Raw genomic sequence first — 17,051 nt, 5'->3', positions numbered from 1 at the left:
TGTCTGATCTAAACCTCCCCTCTCTTTAGATCTTTGCTGCTAAAATCTCACTAAATAGTAGAAACATGCAAAAGTGATGGTGAACATTAAGGATGCTGTGTCTAAAATGCCTAAACCATAGTAGGATATAGCACTAACACAGAGGATGCAAACCTGCATTATCAGTCTTAAAGCATTTGTGGCAATAGTACAGCACCTCAGTTGCATTTTGGTGTGACTTGGGTGAAAGAAAAATTACCTTAAGACAAGGAAAACAGAATCTTGAGCATAGTTACAGAAAATGGAGTTTAAAGGCTGAGAGATTCAGAAGATGGACTGGAAGGAAAGAAGCTGGTGCCTAGGGGTTGTGCATGTGATATTTATAGCTTTGAGGGATATACAGCACAGGGCTGAAACTTATGGCAGGAAAAGAGAAACCTGCTTCCTCTGTACCACATGCTGGAAAGTCTCGGTTCACAGCATGGCAGTGCAACCACAGGAAAGCAGGATTCTGCAAGGGGCATAAGTTTTCCTTCTTAAGGACAGTGGGAATTGAATGCCTGTGTAGGGTTTGAGTTTTAATTGAGTATGCATAGAATGTATTCACATATATATATGTGTATATATATATATACATATGAAATAAATGAGAAAAGCCTTATCTTCCTACCCCTCCAGTATTAGCAACTCTAATGGTTTAAAGTATGAATTTTAAAAGGCAGAAACCGGATGGTGCAGCATATTGATATATTTGCCTCTTGCTATTAAAAATCTATATTGAAAACTAACTTCCACCTCGTGATTGAATTATTTTGGTCTCTGCACTCCGACTTGGTTTTTTAGGACAGCACAAAGTAAAGACAATCTGAAAAGTGGAGGAAGACACAGATAGGATTCTGGTATCTAGCAAGGGCATGCATTATAAGATCTTTCTGTTGTAATCATGGGATGCCAAAGGTGCAGTAATTTTAGCTATTATAAAGAAAACTGCTAAGGTTTAATCTTCCATGTGTAGATTCAGGACAAACCTTACACTTGTGTATTAAAAATAAACGTATTTTCACATACACCTTTACCCACCCAATGCAGCTACTTTTTATACCTCAGCATTTACTAGTATAGGCTTTTCCCAGGCCAGTATTTGGTTTAATAAGTGATGATACTTAGACTGAAACTATTACACAGGACCACTGGGTTATAGAACACCGTTATAACAAACGACTGTGGTTTGAGCCTGGTCCTGTGGTTGAGATGCTGGAAAGAAACTTTCTGTGCTCTAAGGAATACAACTATAATATTAAAAGAAAATAAGTGTCTTAAGGCCAGGAAAAGAAAAAAGCCTACCCAGAATAAGCTGCTGTTTAAAGTATTTCCTTGGAGACTAAAAACCTTGAGAATGTTTCTCCTAAATGAACCACTGATATGCTTGGTTTGCAAAGATCCCTGGAGCCCTGAAGGCTGAAATCACTGAGACTGCTTCTCTCTGAGAAAGCAGATGTTCAGAGGACAGTACAAAAACAACCTTTTTCTCTCCTCCTTCTCCCTCTTAACATGAACATTAAGCCAAGACACAGAGTCCTAGGGGCTGTCAGACCTTAGGGAGATGCCCTTCAGGGGCACCAACATGCAGCTTCATCTCATCTGTGCTCCGAAGCCAGAGAAGAAAAAGCCAAAGGAAAAGAAAGATGGGTACATTGTAAGAACCAGAGCAAGATACATCTCCCTGTGCCTGTCCAAATCCCTCATATAGCACATGTTACTGTCAGCTCAGCACTACCTGCCAGCAAATTCAAGCCCAAAATATGCATGAAAACCAGAACTTTGGGGGGGGGGGGTTTGACAATGGTTATTAAGATGCAAAACACACGGCTGTCACAAGCCATAGCCCGAAATCCAGGTTGCCATTTATTGTCAAGACTGATCAAATGATACTTTTTAAGCTAAACACTTAATTATAGCTCCTTTGACTTTTGAGCTCCATAGTGATATTAGCATTCTGGCATGGTTAAAATGGTTACAGTACCCTATTTTATTTCCCTATTTCCTTTACTAGAAGGTTGAGGTTTGTTTGTATTTTAGAAGCTTCACTCTGTCATTCTACACCTAATTTCATATAGACAGCTTCTTAAAGAGGTAGCCCTACATGTACTTTTCATGCTGAGACAAACACAGTATCTTGTCAGGATAATCTTTATTACACAGGACACGAGCATCTTTGGTGTTAATTATGGCATCGGTGGGAGTGCAGCACCCTCTGCAGGGTAAAGAGGCAAACTGCTGCACGCATTCATCTATAGGAAAGGCAGATTGCCCACAAGCCTTTCACGCAAAGCTATTACAGGAAGATGTAATTCATTATTTTGATAAAAGCTATGGCATCTCTAAAGGTCAATCTCTAATTTAAAACATATTTCAATTAAAGGTAGCACCAGCATGGCTTCAAACTGAAAAACTAAGCGTATTTTGTGACTAGAGGCTAGAAGGTTCACTAGAATCTACCAGAGACTCCTTCACCATTCACACCCAGCAATCCGGGACCCAAAATGCTTCTCACTGGAAGTGTTTTGCTGAGACATCTTCTTCCCTACAGCTGAAACAAGTCTTAGTTTGGGGCTAAAAAATGAAACACCCAGCAATGATTATTTCCTTGCACCTCTCAGCAATCTACCACATGCTGTCCGCTTCTCCATATACTTCTATACTCTATATGGAGGAACAGCCAAGTATTTGAGCGACCTGAAGTGCTCCTCTTTTTTGGCTACAGTGAACTCTCATTTTGTAGATGCAGAGGAGATATAAACAGAATTAGACACAGCATCAGAATGACTCTTGAACAGTAGACAAGCAGACTTTCAATATTAACTAAAATGCTATACAAGATACTGCTTTCTTTGTCAACTTAATTATTTCTTCCCCTTTCAATTGATAAAATGAATACATCACACCCCCAAGTAATATTTCCAAGTGTATTTTGTTTCCTTAAAATTACCTTGACACATCATGGAACACTTGCATTGAGCTCGCTCTCTGTTGTGCTAACATCTTAAAGTCGCTTACATCATTAATTTCAGAAGCTATTATAAGGCACTAGCAAGGCCTGAGGGGTTTACACTCATTTTGTACTGATGTAAATGACTCCACAAGGTGTATCAGATGTTAAGAGTCAGATTCCCTACTTTAATAGAGAAAACCTACCTCACTGTGGTTTAGTATTTTTAGTGCTTCTGTCCCTTTAGAGTCTGTTGTACAAAGTCCAAGCTGCTTTTTCTTAAGTTCTTGATTAATTGACTGCAGATCCTTAACCATCAAGAGAAGGTCAGCAACCTAAATAATCAAAGGAAGAACAAACAGAACTGGTAACATCTATACTAATATGAAAACAAATGATGATATATGAACCTCTAGCTAAATCTAAACTGCAGAGTTAGGAAGCCTGAGTTTCTATACCTGCTCATGAGGCAATCTCCCTATGTATAAAATATGGTTATGTATTTGTGAGTTCAAGAAATCTAAGACCGTAGTTTCCAACTATGTTATTGAGGTACCACATTTCACAACTCAGCAGCAAGAAGAAACCTGAGGGCACATCACATCAACAAACTGATTTGAGAAGAAACATTTTAGTGCAAGGGAAACCAGCATTACAGGGAAAAAGCAGCATTCAGAAACAGCCTTGTTCTATCTCAAACAACCTTTATTCTGAGTAGTTTCAAACGACAACCATGTTCAAAGCTCTTGAACAGATACTACTGTCACAGAGTAATGTAGACACATATCAAGAATCAGTCATATCAATGGTTCAGGTTAGAAAGGACCTTAAGATCACCTAGTTCCAAACCCCCTGCAATGGACAGGGATGCTTCACACTAGACCAGGATACTCCAAGCCCTGTCCAACCTGGCCTTGAACACTGCCAAGGCAGAAGACAACATCTGCAGAAGAAAGTGGAATGTCTTTATTAGACCAACTTAAATATTTGGGAAAACAGACCAGCTTTCAAGCATAGAAAAGCTTTTTCAAGTAAGAAATGGTTTATAAACCATAAACTCTTTTGCTAATGAGCATCTCTGAACGTACTGAAGGGAATATGTTCAGAGATAAAAGTGGTACAACCCCAGAATGGGACTGGGACACAATCTGGGGCTCTGTTTATTGAAACCTGTTCAGTGTAAGGCAAACTTCTTCCCTTCGATTACCCACCCCCAGATTCTGAACACCTGCCTACAATTCAGCTGGTCATAAGAAATGTAAAACTTGATTTATGTTCACTCCTAAACAACCACAGTCAAAGTAATTCTTTATCATAAATGGGTGCATGGATTGGAGGTCACTGCACAGGATAAGTAACAAGAACAAGTTTCTGAACTGATTTACTGGCTGACAATGGTCTGCACATTTAATCTCTGTGAATTTCAGATCTCCTTATGTAGAACAGAGAGAACATTAACTTACCTTGTGGTTATTTTATAACATGCCATATTTACACAAAGACTTGCAAATCCTGGGATGAAGTATGCTATAGAGAAGTAGAAATTATAGACACCACTAACACTTTCATGATTTAATAAAGGTGCATAAAATACACATCATTGTGCATCTTAATGCACAAACCTTTCTTTGGAGGTACTTTGTGATCACTAAAATAGGGAACTGAGTCAGAAACAACTTTAATCCAAGTGTCTATCCTAAAACCTTTGCAGCAAGCCAGCTATCTTTCAGCTGATTCTGAAGCTCATGTGGTAGAACAAAGACTAAATAGTTCATAAAAGGCAGATCACAAACCACAGAGATGAAAACTTCAAATCCTTTCAGGACTACCCAACCATACCTAAATAAACCTTTTTGAGAGAGATACACAGACTCTAAAAGAAGCAGAATTAAGCCATTAGAAACAGTAAATAATAGACGAGATCAATACCTTTTCCTTAAGTTCTTCAAGAGACAGATGGTCTATCTGTGAGCATAAATGGTCTTGCTCTCTTAAATAGATACTCATATAAGATGTTTGATCACCACAGAAAGAAAGGGTTTCATCTGTCAAAATAACCAAGGACAGGAATTATTTCAGAAACTCTTATTTGCAGAGAAACACAACATCAAATGCAAAGACAGGACTTTTCAAATAAGAACCAACTAGTAAAGTCTGTGGGAGGCCAGTTAAAATGCTTCAAACCCCAAAATAAGCTTTCTGTTTAATCAAACAGATTTTGCCCTCATAATCTCTTTGTGCTGCTGACATGCAGACAGGCTCTATTTTCTGGGGCTCTATTCTATTGGGATGAGTTCTGAATTATAATTTGCATATTTAGCATTACAATTAGGAATAATTTTTAGGGAGGAGCAGGAAGGCACGAATAGTTATTCTGGTTTAACCATATTTTCATAAACACAAACACGAGGTCTCAAGACAAAAAGCCAGGTTAGATAAAGTTACTGAACTGAGTTTGCTTTGGGGTCAAAAGATTGCATTAATTAAATTGAGCATAGTTACCTATTCATTTCCTCTCTAACTGCAGGACTGATTTGTTATGTTTCAATAAACACCTGTTCATTTACACTACAGATGACAGCTAATTCTATAAATACATCTCATTAGATAGAAAGAAAGCATATTTAAATTAGGACAGAGGAGACATCCAAATCCTCTTCCCACCTCTGACACTGATCCCGTGGCTGCTGCAAAGACCCAGAGCTTCACAAATGACTTCTAATTTTCAGAGCTTAGCTTTCAGTCCTATCAGCCTCACCCTCAGCACAACTGCTCTAGGAAGCCAGGAGTATCCCCAAGACCCTTTTGCCTACCCTAGTTCATCATCTCTGTGCTGCTGAGATTGGAAACTGCAACAGCAGAAGCTTACCTTTTGTCACCTAGCATAGCTGTCAAGAGAGTGATGCTAAAATTGAAAATCTAAGTTGAAAGGGGTAATTGAACAGGCTCTACTGTTATTTATATATCCCCTCATGAATAAAACAGATACCTCTGTACAGATGCAGTAAACTATATTTAACTATGTCCACTTCAATTATTCTTTTCTATAGCTAAGCATATACTAAAAACACATCCAAAGAAGTGCAATAAAAAAGCCAGAAGATAAGATATATTTAAAAGCTCTGCTATTTATGAGTTCCAAAGTAAAACCTCTGGCTATTTCTTCTTTCTCTGGAAGCACTTCAGGTAGGAGGATTTTAGCCATTTCCTGAGACGAGCTCTTTACCAAGCATTGTGAAATACATTCCATGGCCAGAAAGTGATCCCATGGCCACAGCTTCAGTTAAAGGCAGGAACCTCTGACTTGTGCAGAAAACAGTAAATTCTATGGGTGCAAAATTGTAGGCAGCTTGAAATGATCACTGCAGTAGAATTGCCATGGAATTACTAGCATTTGCTGCACAGAAAGAGCAAAGCTGTCCCTCTGTATATACCCTGATTGCTCAAAGACATTCTGTTACAAATCCTCCATGTAATTTTCTGTAGAGAAAGCTGCACAAAAGTCTTTTCCCACCTTTTTCTTCTCTCAAACGTTTCTTCTCCATCACAGCAAACTGTAATACAACCAGTTTTGTGCAAGCAGATCAAGGAAAGGGATGAGCTGCTGTTTACAGACCTTGTCGGGTTTTAATGTCCTTAATCTGATCTTCTAAGATCTTCTGTAGATTCCGATTATCTAAAACAGCTTCTTCTAGTTGCTTTCTCAACGTGAAAATGTTGTTCAGTTCCATTTGCAAGCTATTTATACTAAAGAAACGGAGAAAAAACAATCTTCAATATCCAATTTAAAACATTTTGTTGCGGATCTCAGCATGTTTTACACACAGGCACTTCTACACAGAGCCTGTTTCACATTAAGCCATCACTGGTTTTCATCACACAGTTACAGCATTTTGATACATAGGCACAAACAAATCTCTGTATTGAAAGATGAGATTAAAAGTTTACATATATGACCTTATCTTGCTGTTTGGAGCTGTGCTGCTTCTATGTCAGCTTCAACAGATATATTCCACCAGCCAAGTGCTGTGTAATTCTATTTAAGGTAAATCACAATTGCTAACTTCTGTAAAGTCCTGGGTTCAGTAGTCATTCTTCTCCTTCTTAGTATCTGGTGCAGCACTGTGATTTTGACTTTTGGCCTGGGAATAGCACTGATAACACCAATGGTTTTAGTTGGTGCTCAGTTATGTTTACTCTGGTCAAGGACTTTGTGAGTCTCATGCTCTGCCAGGGAGGAGGGGAAGCCGGGAGGAAGCCAAGACAGGATATCTGACCCAACCTAGACAAAGATGTATTCCATACCACAGCACGTCATGCCCAGGACGTAAAACGGGGGCAGTTACCCAGAAGGGCAAGATCAGTGCTTGGGGTCAGGCTGGGTATCGGTCGGTGGGTGGTGAGCGGTTGTATGCTCCTCCCTTGTTATTTCCCTTATCATTATTATTATTGGTGGTAGCAGCAGTGGTTTGTGTTATACCTTAGTTACTGGACTGTTCTTATCTCAACCCATGGGAGTCACATTATTTTGATTCTCTTCCCCATCCCTCTGAGAGCAGGGGGAGGAAAGGGGGTAGTGAGCAAGGGCTGCATGGCTCTGATTTATGGCTGGGCTTAAACCACAATGCCCAAAAATATCATCATCACATAATACTGATGGCTCTGCGCATTCCACGATATGGTGACCATGGAAACTTTGCTCCCTTCCCATACTATACTATAAAGTCTAATGCTCCACTTAAGATAAAAAACAAAAGATTGTGTTTCATTGAAAACATGATCCATACACAACTGTTTTATTCCTTCATCTATCCAACAGGCTGTAAAAGGACTTTTTAAGGTCTAAATCATCTCAATTATCTCAAGGGGGTGTCAATGCCAAAACTTACAGATTGTAATTTGTTAAGGTAAAATAATTCTTTAAGCAGCTTCATTGCAAAGTGGCCACTGAGGCTCTTACTTGAGCATCAGCCACTGTCCTCAGTGTCAGCACCTCTGGCTGCCCCTTGCTGTATCTTCCCCAAACTCTTCAAGAATACCAATTCAGTTCTGATCAGTCCCTAAACAGACTTAAAATACACTAAAAACTGAAATCATAATATGAAATAAAGTGGATTTAGTAACAAATTCGGTGTTACTGAACTCATTGTATTATTTACTTCACTCAGAACCTCACTGCTTGAAGATAAATTGAGCTGCTGTCAAATTTCCAATCCACAGCACCAAATGCCAGAGAATTCATGAATCTTTACAACAGATTTAAATCCATCTTAGAGGAGACCCTACAGTAACATCCAGCACATCATACTCATGTGAAAATAACAGCATATTGTAGAAACACATTAATTAACAGGCAGCGTGTATGAAAAGCCTCAGTCTGTCTTCTGACATGACTGGTGTCAGTGTTTCCAGCACAAGAAACTACTGCTTTAACCAATCCTCCCTCCTTCAAGAGGATCTTTGAAGAGAGAGCTCTCTTAAATGCTCAGCAAAAAATTAAGAATCAAATCAACCCCACACGTTACGAGAAGCTAAGTAAGCACATTTCCTCCTTTTCATGAGCTAAAGGTTTTATAAGAAAGCATTTATTTCCCGCTTGAAGAGACACAAAATGTCTTGGTCCTGACATCCTATAGCTTAGTTTGAAAAATAACCATCCAGGTTGCTTAAAATAAATAATGCCTAAAAGAAGATGTGTCAGCAAGAAAACAGATGTTTGCCTAAAATCCGTGGCACTGCTGATGGCAATTACACAAATGAGGAAGTGGGATTTATCTGCAGGGCTTGTTTATCAACTACCCAGAACTCGAGGGGAGGGGGGAGGAGTAAACTCTTCCTTGATGGGATTAACAGCACACCTCAGCACACAAAACTATGAGGAGGAGATGTAGAGACAACTGCCTCCAACTTCCAGCTCTGCTGCTGAATCACTGCACATCCTCTGCCAATCGCTGCTCTGTGCATCCTATAACTCAATGGCAAGAAAACAAAACTAATGATCCTGCTCCTAATTCTACAGAAGTTAATTGCAAAACCCCTATTATCCTAATGATTATAACTACAGTTATCATTTTCCTCATTTGAAAGATATGCTAACAAAAGCTAGTATCAGAGCTGTATTATTTTGTTGTCATCACTCTGAAGTGTTGACAACCACCTTACCCACAGAACACATTTGAAAGTCACCTTCCTTATAAGTCATTAAAAACAACTGACTTGTTCCTTCATTTGGTGACTGTTCAACAGGGAAGTCACAAAAATATATTGCTCTTTTCCCAGAGAGAAGAAATAAAGTCATAATCACAGAATCATAGAATCCCAGACTGGTTTGGCTTGGAAAGGGCCTTAGCATCATCCAGTTTCAACCCTCTGACATGGGCAGGGACACTTTACACTAGATCATGTCGCCTAAGGCTCCATCCAACCTGGCCTTGAACACTGCCAGGGATGGAGCATTCACTACTTCTCTGGGCAACCTGTTTCAGTGCCTCACCATCCTCACAGGGATTCTTCCTTATATCTAACCTGAACTTCCCCCATTTCAGTTTGAATCCATAATCTGACTTCTATCACTATTTCTAAGGAAAAAGACTCTGGTACTTGGAACAGCTTCCAGGCTGTGGCCAAGCACAAGATGGCATTATAATTAATGTGCTTAATTCAAACACCGGATCTCACCCACTCTAGTGCTATTCACTTGATAATTTCCGAACTGTAATGGACTATAAACCAACTGCAAAATACAAACGCACATCCCCACAAAGCTGGCAGGTACCAGCCATTGCTTTCAGGCAGGCAGAGCCAGAGGCAGCTCTGTAAATATTGTCAATACCAAGTTATTTGTATTCATAAAAGTAATTCCTTTATCTAAAACACGTTTATTTTTTCCTAAAGGCTAAGAATTGTCTCTATTTTACCCTAATGTGTCCTCCTCAGCTGCCAAGCAATAACAGGCTACAAAGTAGGCTACAGATTCCTTTCTAAAATGTTGAGTTCTTTGATTCTCAAAGGTTAAAAAACACTTGCTCTGCCATACTTCTGAATGTCTTACACTGAAAGCATACTATGCAAACTTCAATTACTCTGTTTTGTATAACCTTCTGGTTAAAGAAATCTTGCTGGCTTATACTCTCATCAAAATTCTCATAATGTCACATTTAAGATAAGCATTATCTGCATTTCAGGAGTAAAACACAAGAAATCATCCAGCTCCCAAAAGTTCACCGTGACTTGCTTTTTCCCCCCTACATTCCAACACAGCTCACTCCTGGAAATCTAAGCTGTTTGTTTTGGTAGCTAAATGGAAATGTGGCTCATCTGAGATTTCATTCCAAACACAAATATTTTCAGGAACATTTATGTAATTTATGTGATTTACATAACAGAACCTCACTTACACAAATATTTCTCTTTTATTAGAATTATTAGAATTAGATATTATTAGAATTTCTCTTTTATTAGAAAAATTAGAGCTCATTTATGCTTTATGAACAGTTGACAGGTACAAACTTCTGCCTTTTGCCCTTTGAGTTTAGGTTATCCACCCCAATAGAAACAGTACTCACCTATCTGACTCTTTGAAGGTCTTCACTAGCGTAGAATAAATATTTTGTTCTTTTCTTAAAGCAAGCATCAGCTTTTCATATTCAGCTTCTTTATTTTCCTAGAATAAAACAAGAACACACTAAGCTTACAGCGTCAGTTTTACATTTGCACGTCTACAACTGTGTCTGTACCTGTGTCCTGACGAAAATAAGTACAGTTTGAATCTGCTGAACAGGACTGTGGACCTCCAAAGCCTAATCTGAACCTGGAAACTGCTCATGATACTTAAAACTAACTACTATTAAAGGAGAAAAAATACTGTTTCACAATTTACTTATTATGAGTCACAGGTCTAAGCAGTGGTTCAACATTTTTAACATGGTCACAGAATCCCACACTGCTTTGTGTTAGAAGGAACCTTAAAGCTCATCCAGTTCCAATCCCTGCCATAGGCAGGGATCCCTTCCACTGGAGCAGCTGCTCCAAGCCCCTGTGTCCAACCTGGCCTTGAACACTGCCAGGGATGGGGCAGCCACAGCTTCTCTGGGCACCCTGTGCCAGCGCCTCAGCACCCTCACAGGGAAGAGCTTCTGCCTAAGAGCTCATCTCAGTCTCCCCTCTGGCAGGTTAAAGCCATTCCCCTTGTCCTGTCCCTACAGACCCTTGTCCTAAGCCCCTCTCCAGGTTTCTTGTAGCCCCTTTAGGCACTGGAAGCAGCTCCAAGGTTTCCCCTTAAGAAGCCTTCTCCAGTTTGGACCAGCCCGGCTCTGGCTGCAGTCTAAAAAGAAACCCCCCAACCCAAGCATCCTCACTTCCAGTTTACAACTCAAAATGCCAGGAACAACCTGGAAGGAGGAGAAGGGGGAGAAGGGCAAGCAGACAAATCCAAGCTCCAAGCACACACTTTGGAACATTGTCCTAACAGTCCTCTTTGTGTTCTGGATAAAACTGGCTTTCTTTGAGGGAAGGGTTCCTGCAAATTCTGTTCCATTTCTGAACAAAAAGGACTGTATCGAGCCGACAAATAAAGGATGAATGTGTCAGATCCACTCGTTGAGTCAGTTTTCTGCACGCTCAGCTGGGTCACTGCTAGCGGCTGCTTTACTTGTGCAAAGAAAAGACAATTGTTTACCTGCAGTCCTGCTCACAGACAGTATATTATTATTATGTGAATAAATCCAGACACTCGTGCTCCATTCTCAGTATGGAAGCACTGATTTCCTCAAGATCTTTTCACTCCAAAACAATGACACGTTCCTTTTTCCAGCAGGAGACAAAAAATGCAGCTATTTAATGGAATATTTGCTTGCACTTATTACATAAAATACCTAAGAAAGCTATCTCAGAAGAGAAAATACTGGGATAGCTATAACAAATTTAGCTGTATTAATGTCAGACACCTATATTCTGCCTGTATTTGAAGAACAGTCTTGCTTCTCTCACTTTTCTCTTTTGACTGAAAGCTGAAAGGAAGAACAAAAAAGCGCCACAGCTCAGGTGGAATCTCAGCTAAGGAAACTCTCCAGAGATACTGAATCATTAGGGAACAGATCATTAACAAGGAAGAAATCTACACCCAGGAGTGTGAAGCAGCTGTTATTACTCCAATTGCAATTCCTAAGGAAGGGATTGCAAGAATAAAACCAACTCCAATAAAACCTCGTTAAATCACACTAATGATGCAAAGACTCTGTTAATTTGGGAAAAATCAGTATTCTGCAAAGCAAACAGCACAAAAGCAAGGACAACTGTTGTTTACTTTGCATTATTTACACTCACATTTCACAGTATGCTGGCAAATATGGTAAATAATATTCTGCAAGTGTAATCAGGTTTGGATCAAATTATTGCTACGTGTCAGATCCTACTGCAAAGCAAGTACCATCCACCACCTAACGCTACAGACTCTGACCTTGCCTTTGTGCACATGTACTCTGTTAAACCACCATCATTCCTAACGGTAGCTGGAATTCTAACAAATGTTTCTAGTGAAATTGATATATCAAATACTGTTCTACATGTGAAGTGCAAAGGCTGCGTGGAGACCTCAGAGCAGCCTTCCAGTATCTGAAGGGTGCTACAAGGATGCTGAAGAGGGACTCTTCATCAGGGATTGCAGCAATAGGACAAGGGGTGATGAGCTTGAGCTTAAAAAGGGGAAGTTCAGGTTAGATATAAGGAAGAAGTTCTTTACTCTGAGGGTGGTGAGGCCCTGCAACAGGGTAAATGCTCCATCCCTGGCTCCAGCCAGCCTGGACAGAGCCTTGGGCAACATGAGCTAGTGTGAGGTGTCCCTGCCCATGGCAGGGGGTTGGAACTGGATGATCTTAAGGCCCTTTCCAACCCAAACCATTCTATGATTCATATCAAGTTTATTATATAGACACATAGAGGAGGAGCACAGAGCAAGGCCTTCTGCTGACTCAGTGCTGAGGAATACAGAGGCAAACTGATGGAGGCGAGTGATCTAGATTCATTTTGATGCATTAATCAAAGAACCTTACAGCAACCCCACATTAAAAAGTACATCTTACAGCCTGAACGAAGGAGTCTTATCAAGATGCTGGAATCTGAGCCTTTCAAGAACAGTCACTGAACATGAAACACACAGATTGCAGTTTAACTAGGAAAAAGTTTGATCACAACGACATTGCTCAATGACGTAGAAAGCCACAGGAAGAAATAAATCTTTTGACTTAATTTAGTCGGTTAACAGCCTGTTAAAAGTTCCAGTGAACTCTTCCATATGTCTGATACAAGCTCTGCAATTATTACTGAAGACGCGACAGAGCCATATCCTAATTAAAAGCTCTTTCTGAAGCACTGGCAAAGTAATGTCACTGTGAAGAGTTTACGGTACACAAATTAGATAACGGTTGTCACCAGTTGTTCAGGGTCTGTGGCTGTTGTATTATCAAAGCAGTGTCATGCACAGAATCATGCTCCAGCTTCCTGTGTTGCTTTGAGAACTCACAGGTTAATTTAGTTCTAACATTGGCACCAAAATCTCAGGAAGTTTATGAAATCCTCCCTCTTTTCCCCCTGCATAACAGGAGACAGGAGCTGTTTAATTCCAAATGTCACAGACTACACACAAATTAGTAAACTCTACATCCAACTAGGTAGATGTTAGGAAAATCATGAAGGAGTGTTCTTGATTTTTCAGACTCTCTCATGAATAATAAGGATGAGGAGATACAGTCTGAACATGGGGGCTTTTTCCCCTGTACATTATTACTGTCATTTCTAAATAAAGCGTAGGAGTGAATTACTCCAATCAACTCCCCAACGGTACACAAAACATAAGGCAGTTCTGTAACTTAAATAGACCGTAATGCTGTGGGAGTTAATGAAACATTAAACCTCTTGACACATGGTGTGAGGGAAAATGTGTTAAAGGAGATAGCTGCAAGACATCCAGGACCATATTGCAGTGAAAGATTTATACTCCCATGAAAGGAGGCAATCTAACACATTAAAGTCTATATTTAAGTCTGAAATACTAATGCTCAGCAGCAGAGGTGTAAAACATAACTTAATTTCATTAAAGGTTTCTGAAATTGTAAGCAAAGTAAAAGGTTTATACCTCCATCATGAATAAGGGATTGGCAAACTCACAAGAAGATCCAGTTGCCTCACTGAATATTCTCCTGCTTACAACAACCATCAGCATCATTCCAAAATCCCTGAAGGTTCGAGAATGATGACTGAGAGAAGACCACCACCTACACCTCATCACTGATGCATCCATCCATCTATCAGTACTAGAACTTGGTCATTTCTTCTAGTACTGCAGTAAACTTTCTGTATAGGCTACCATAAATGAGACAATTGCTAATAAAGATTTAAATTGTTACAGGCCACCAAGTCATATATCTAAAGAGACATAGAGAAATCAATTTAGAATTAAACCTCCTCTCAGTGTGGCCCCATACTGCAGTATCATTGTGTGCAAGATCACACCTGCAACACAACAGCACCCAGAAGCACAGCTCAAGGACTGAGCAAGAGCCACTTTGCTCAATTTCCCTGCTTTTCTCAGGAATATAATGAACCAGAGAGGTCTAAAAATCTGTGTTAGAAATAGATTCACCTAACAAATACTTCAACAAAAAGAGCTTTGTAAGGAATACTGGTTGTGAGAGAAGAGCATTAAGCACTAAACCAACTAGTTTCCAAAATTATATGGAGTCTATTTGCAGTTCTGCATTTCTTAGCTATAAAATAGATTTCATTCCAAGCCTTCACAGATGTCAGAATCAGCAGTTGCATGACTACCCTAATTATCAATGTCCTCGCACACTCTCTCTTCAGCTTGTGACAGTGGCTCAAGAATCCACTCCCAAATTAGAAACTGTCATTTATCTTCCCTGGCCTGGCCAAGGCACCCAGCAGAGCTTTGAATGTTGGTTGCTTTAAAAATCTATCATTAAATTCAAATCAAGTAAAAAGATCTGATGAAAAGCGAGAAAGTTCTGCAGCTCTCAGTTCAGTTTCTCCAACTTTCAAGATCAGTGAGGCCAGAGCAGCTTGGTTTCTGTTCTCTCTGGTGGGGAGCATCCTGCTGGGCATTTGTTGAGAGTTGGTGCAGCACTGGAAAGTCATTAGAGGCCAAAGCAGCCAATGAGAGCAGAGCTCTGGGTAATCTGTGTCCAAAACCTCCTGTTTAATATGCCAAAGCAGGTTCTTAGAGAGGTATCTTACACAGAACTTGGGCTGCAAGGACAATGGGTTGTGATTAGGTATTGTTCACAGCCACTAAGTGAACCAGCAACAGAGAATAGATGATGATTAGAAGGTGGGTGCTGGGTCATTATCATGCAGGGCTTCACTTGCCCCTGTTCTCTCCCCTGGTTACACATCTGTATTGTAAGTCGGGTGTACAGAGGAAAGTTAGTGTTTGATTTTCACTGATTCTGTATGATTTTCCATCCTCCTCTAGGGCAGAAGTTACGTGCATGCACTGCAGTTTGTTTTACAGAGTTAGAATTTCTGCTCAGCCTTTCACAGACTTTATTTTCGCTGCATGTATATTCATACATGTTTTGCTATACTCTGCTCTGGTACCCTGGCAACAGCACTGCAGCTCCTTTACTCTGAGCTTGTCATATAACCCATGACTCAATGTGTGCTTGCATCTACCTTGTTTAACAATAGTGCCCATAACATATCAAGTGGGTCATCACTAGTGTGTTCAGAATATGACAGAAAACAGCACTTATGTTTCCTTTACTATTGGCTCATTTCATTTTAAACTTTGTTGAGGAAATCTCATTCATGACTGATATATTACTAAAGAAACTAAATAACAGTACATATATAGTATGCACTAGTCTAATCCTTTTTACTTTGCCTGATGCTTTTGGAGATCTTAATATATGAGGCTGCAAACACCACCAAAAAAAGACAAGAAATGTACCTCCAAAAAGCAGTTTTCAATAATCTGTACAAATAATGCACTGACAGAGTCAGAAAGTGATTAAAAAACTTCTTAACAGTACCTGTCCTATTTTAGTAAGTTTGGTGATGCCATAGAAAATCCTCCAAGTACAAGATTATGTATTTTTTATGATGGTAGACCAATACCATCACAATCCTACAAATCATATGAAGCAATTGGTAATAAATCCATTGCTATCTTTATAGTAATACAGAACACTTGGATATGGTACCAATATGAAGGAAAATCAGCCCCTTACAGCGGTGAATTACAATGTATGCAAGTCCAAATTTGCTTCACTTTGAAGTCAAGGTCTTTATCTGCAAATTATCAGTTATGAAAAAACTGACCTCCAACTCTCTGACTATCTTGATGATTGACTGTTGAGACTGTGCAGCACATTTTTCCTTTACTAAGCCCTCATTTTTCAGTTCAAGTTCTTCATTGGCTCTCAGAAGGTTCTTGTACTTCGTCAGGAGCTCCTGCAATTCCACATCCTTTTCTTTAACTGTTCCATCAAGTTTCTAACAAAAGAAAACAACGAGACAGTTTTACTCTAGTTTTATATTGCAAAACAGACAAACAAGCAAAACTGAAGGGACTATCCAAGAATGATCAGTGTTTTTTACCACACAAAGGAAGAGCTCAATTTAACATAATAGAAGCAAGATCCAACTTTCCCCAGCAACCGAATCTTTCAAGTATTAAAAGCCAAGGCTTGTACCTTGGTCTCCAAATCAAGCTGAGAGCAACCTAAACTATTACTCTTTGCATTGCTGGTTGAATACCATCAGAACTTTCCAGGGTTACATCTCCAGCTATAAGAAACCCTGAGCAGGGGTCCATTAACATTCAGGCAGCTCCTTTCTATATGTCATTTTGAATAGGCTCCAAGAAAAAGAAGATTAAATATTTCAGTATCTCTACCTATTCCTCAACTCCCAGTTTCTGCACAATAAACTGACAATCAAAGGCATTTCAGAGCTCTTAAAGAATTTTACCACAACAGTGAAAACTCTACTAAGCATTAGTAAAGCTTTCTTCCTCCTCTGTCCACACGCTTCATAAAACCCTAACAAGAAATCTTTTTGAATGCCA

General features: G+C 39.6%; 1 protein-coding gene across 1 annotated transcript in view; it reads right to left on the bottom strand.

Annotated features, from left to right (window-relative positions):
* The window catches only part of CDK5RAP2 (CDK5 regulatory subunit associated protein 2), a 78,796-nt gene that overhangs the window by 37,687 nt on the left and 24,058 nt on the right, over nucleotides 1-17,051 (bottom strand). Inside the window, exons 14-18 of the mRNA XM_031045891.2 lie at nucleotides 16,304-16,477; nucleotides 10,534-10,631; nucleotides 6,585-6,715; nucleotides 4,898-5,013; nucleotides 3,175-3,303 (exon numbers count right to left, since the gene is read on the bottom strand). Coding sequence (XP_030901751.2) covers nucleotides 3,175-3,303; nucleotides 4,898-5,013; nucleotides 6,585-6,715; nucleotides 10,534-10,631; nucleotides 16,304-16,477 — 648 coding nt within the window. The remainder of the gene's footprint in view (nucleotides 1-3,174; nucleotides 3,304-4,897; nucleotides 5,014-6,584; nucleotides 6,716-10,533; nucleotides 10,632-16,303; nucleotides 16,478-17,051) is intronic.

This window comes from Melopsittacus undulatus, chromosome 11 (genome assembly GCF_012275295.1).
Source record: "Melopsittacus undulatus isolate bMelUnd1 chromosome 11, bMelUnd1.mat.Z, whole genome shotgun sequence".
In the NCBI taxonomy this organism is placed as follows: domain Eukaryota; kingdom Metazoa; phylum Chordata; class Aves; order Psittaciformes; family Psittaculidae; genus Melopsittacus; species Melopsittacus undulatus.
Note: the sequence above shows the minus strand (reverse complement) of the source record. Positions and strands in the feature narration are given on the sequence as shown.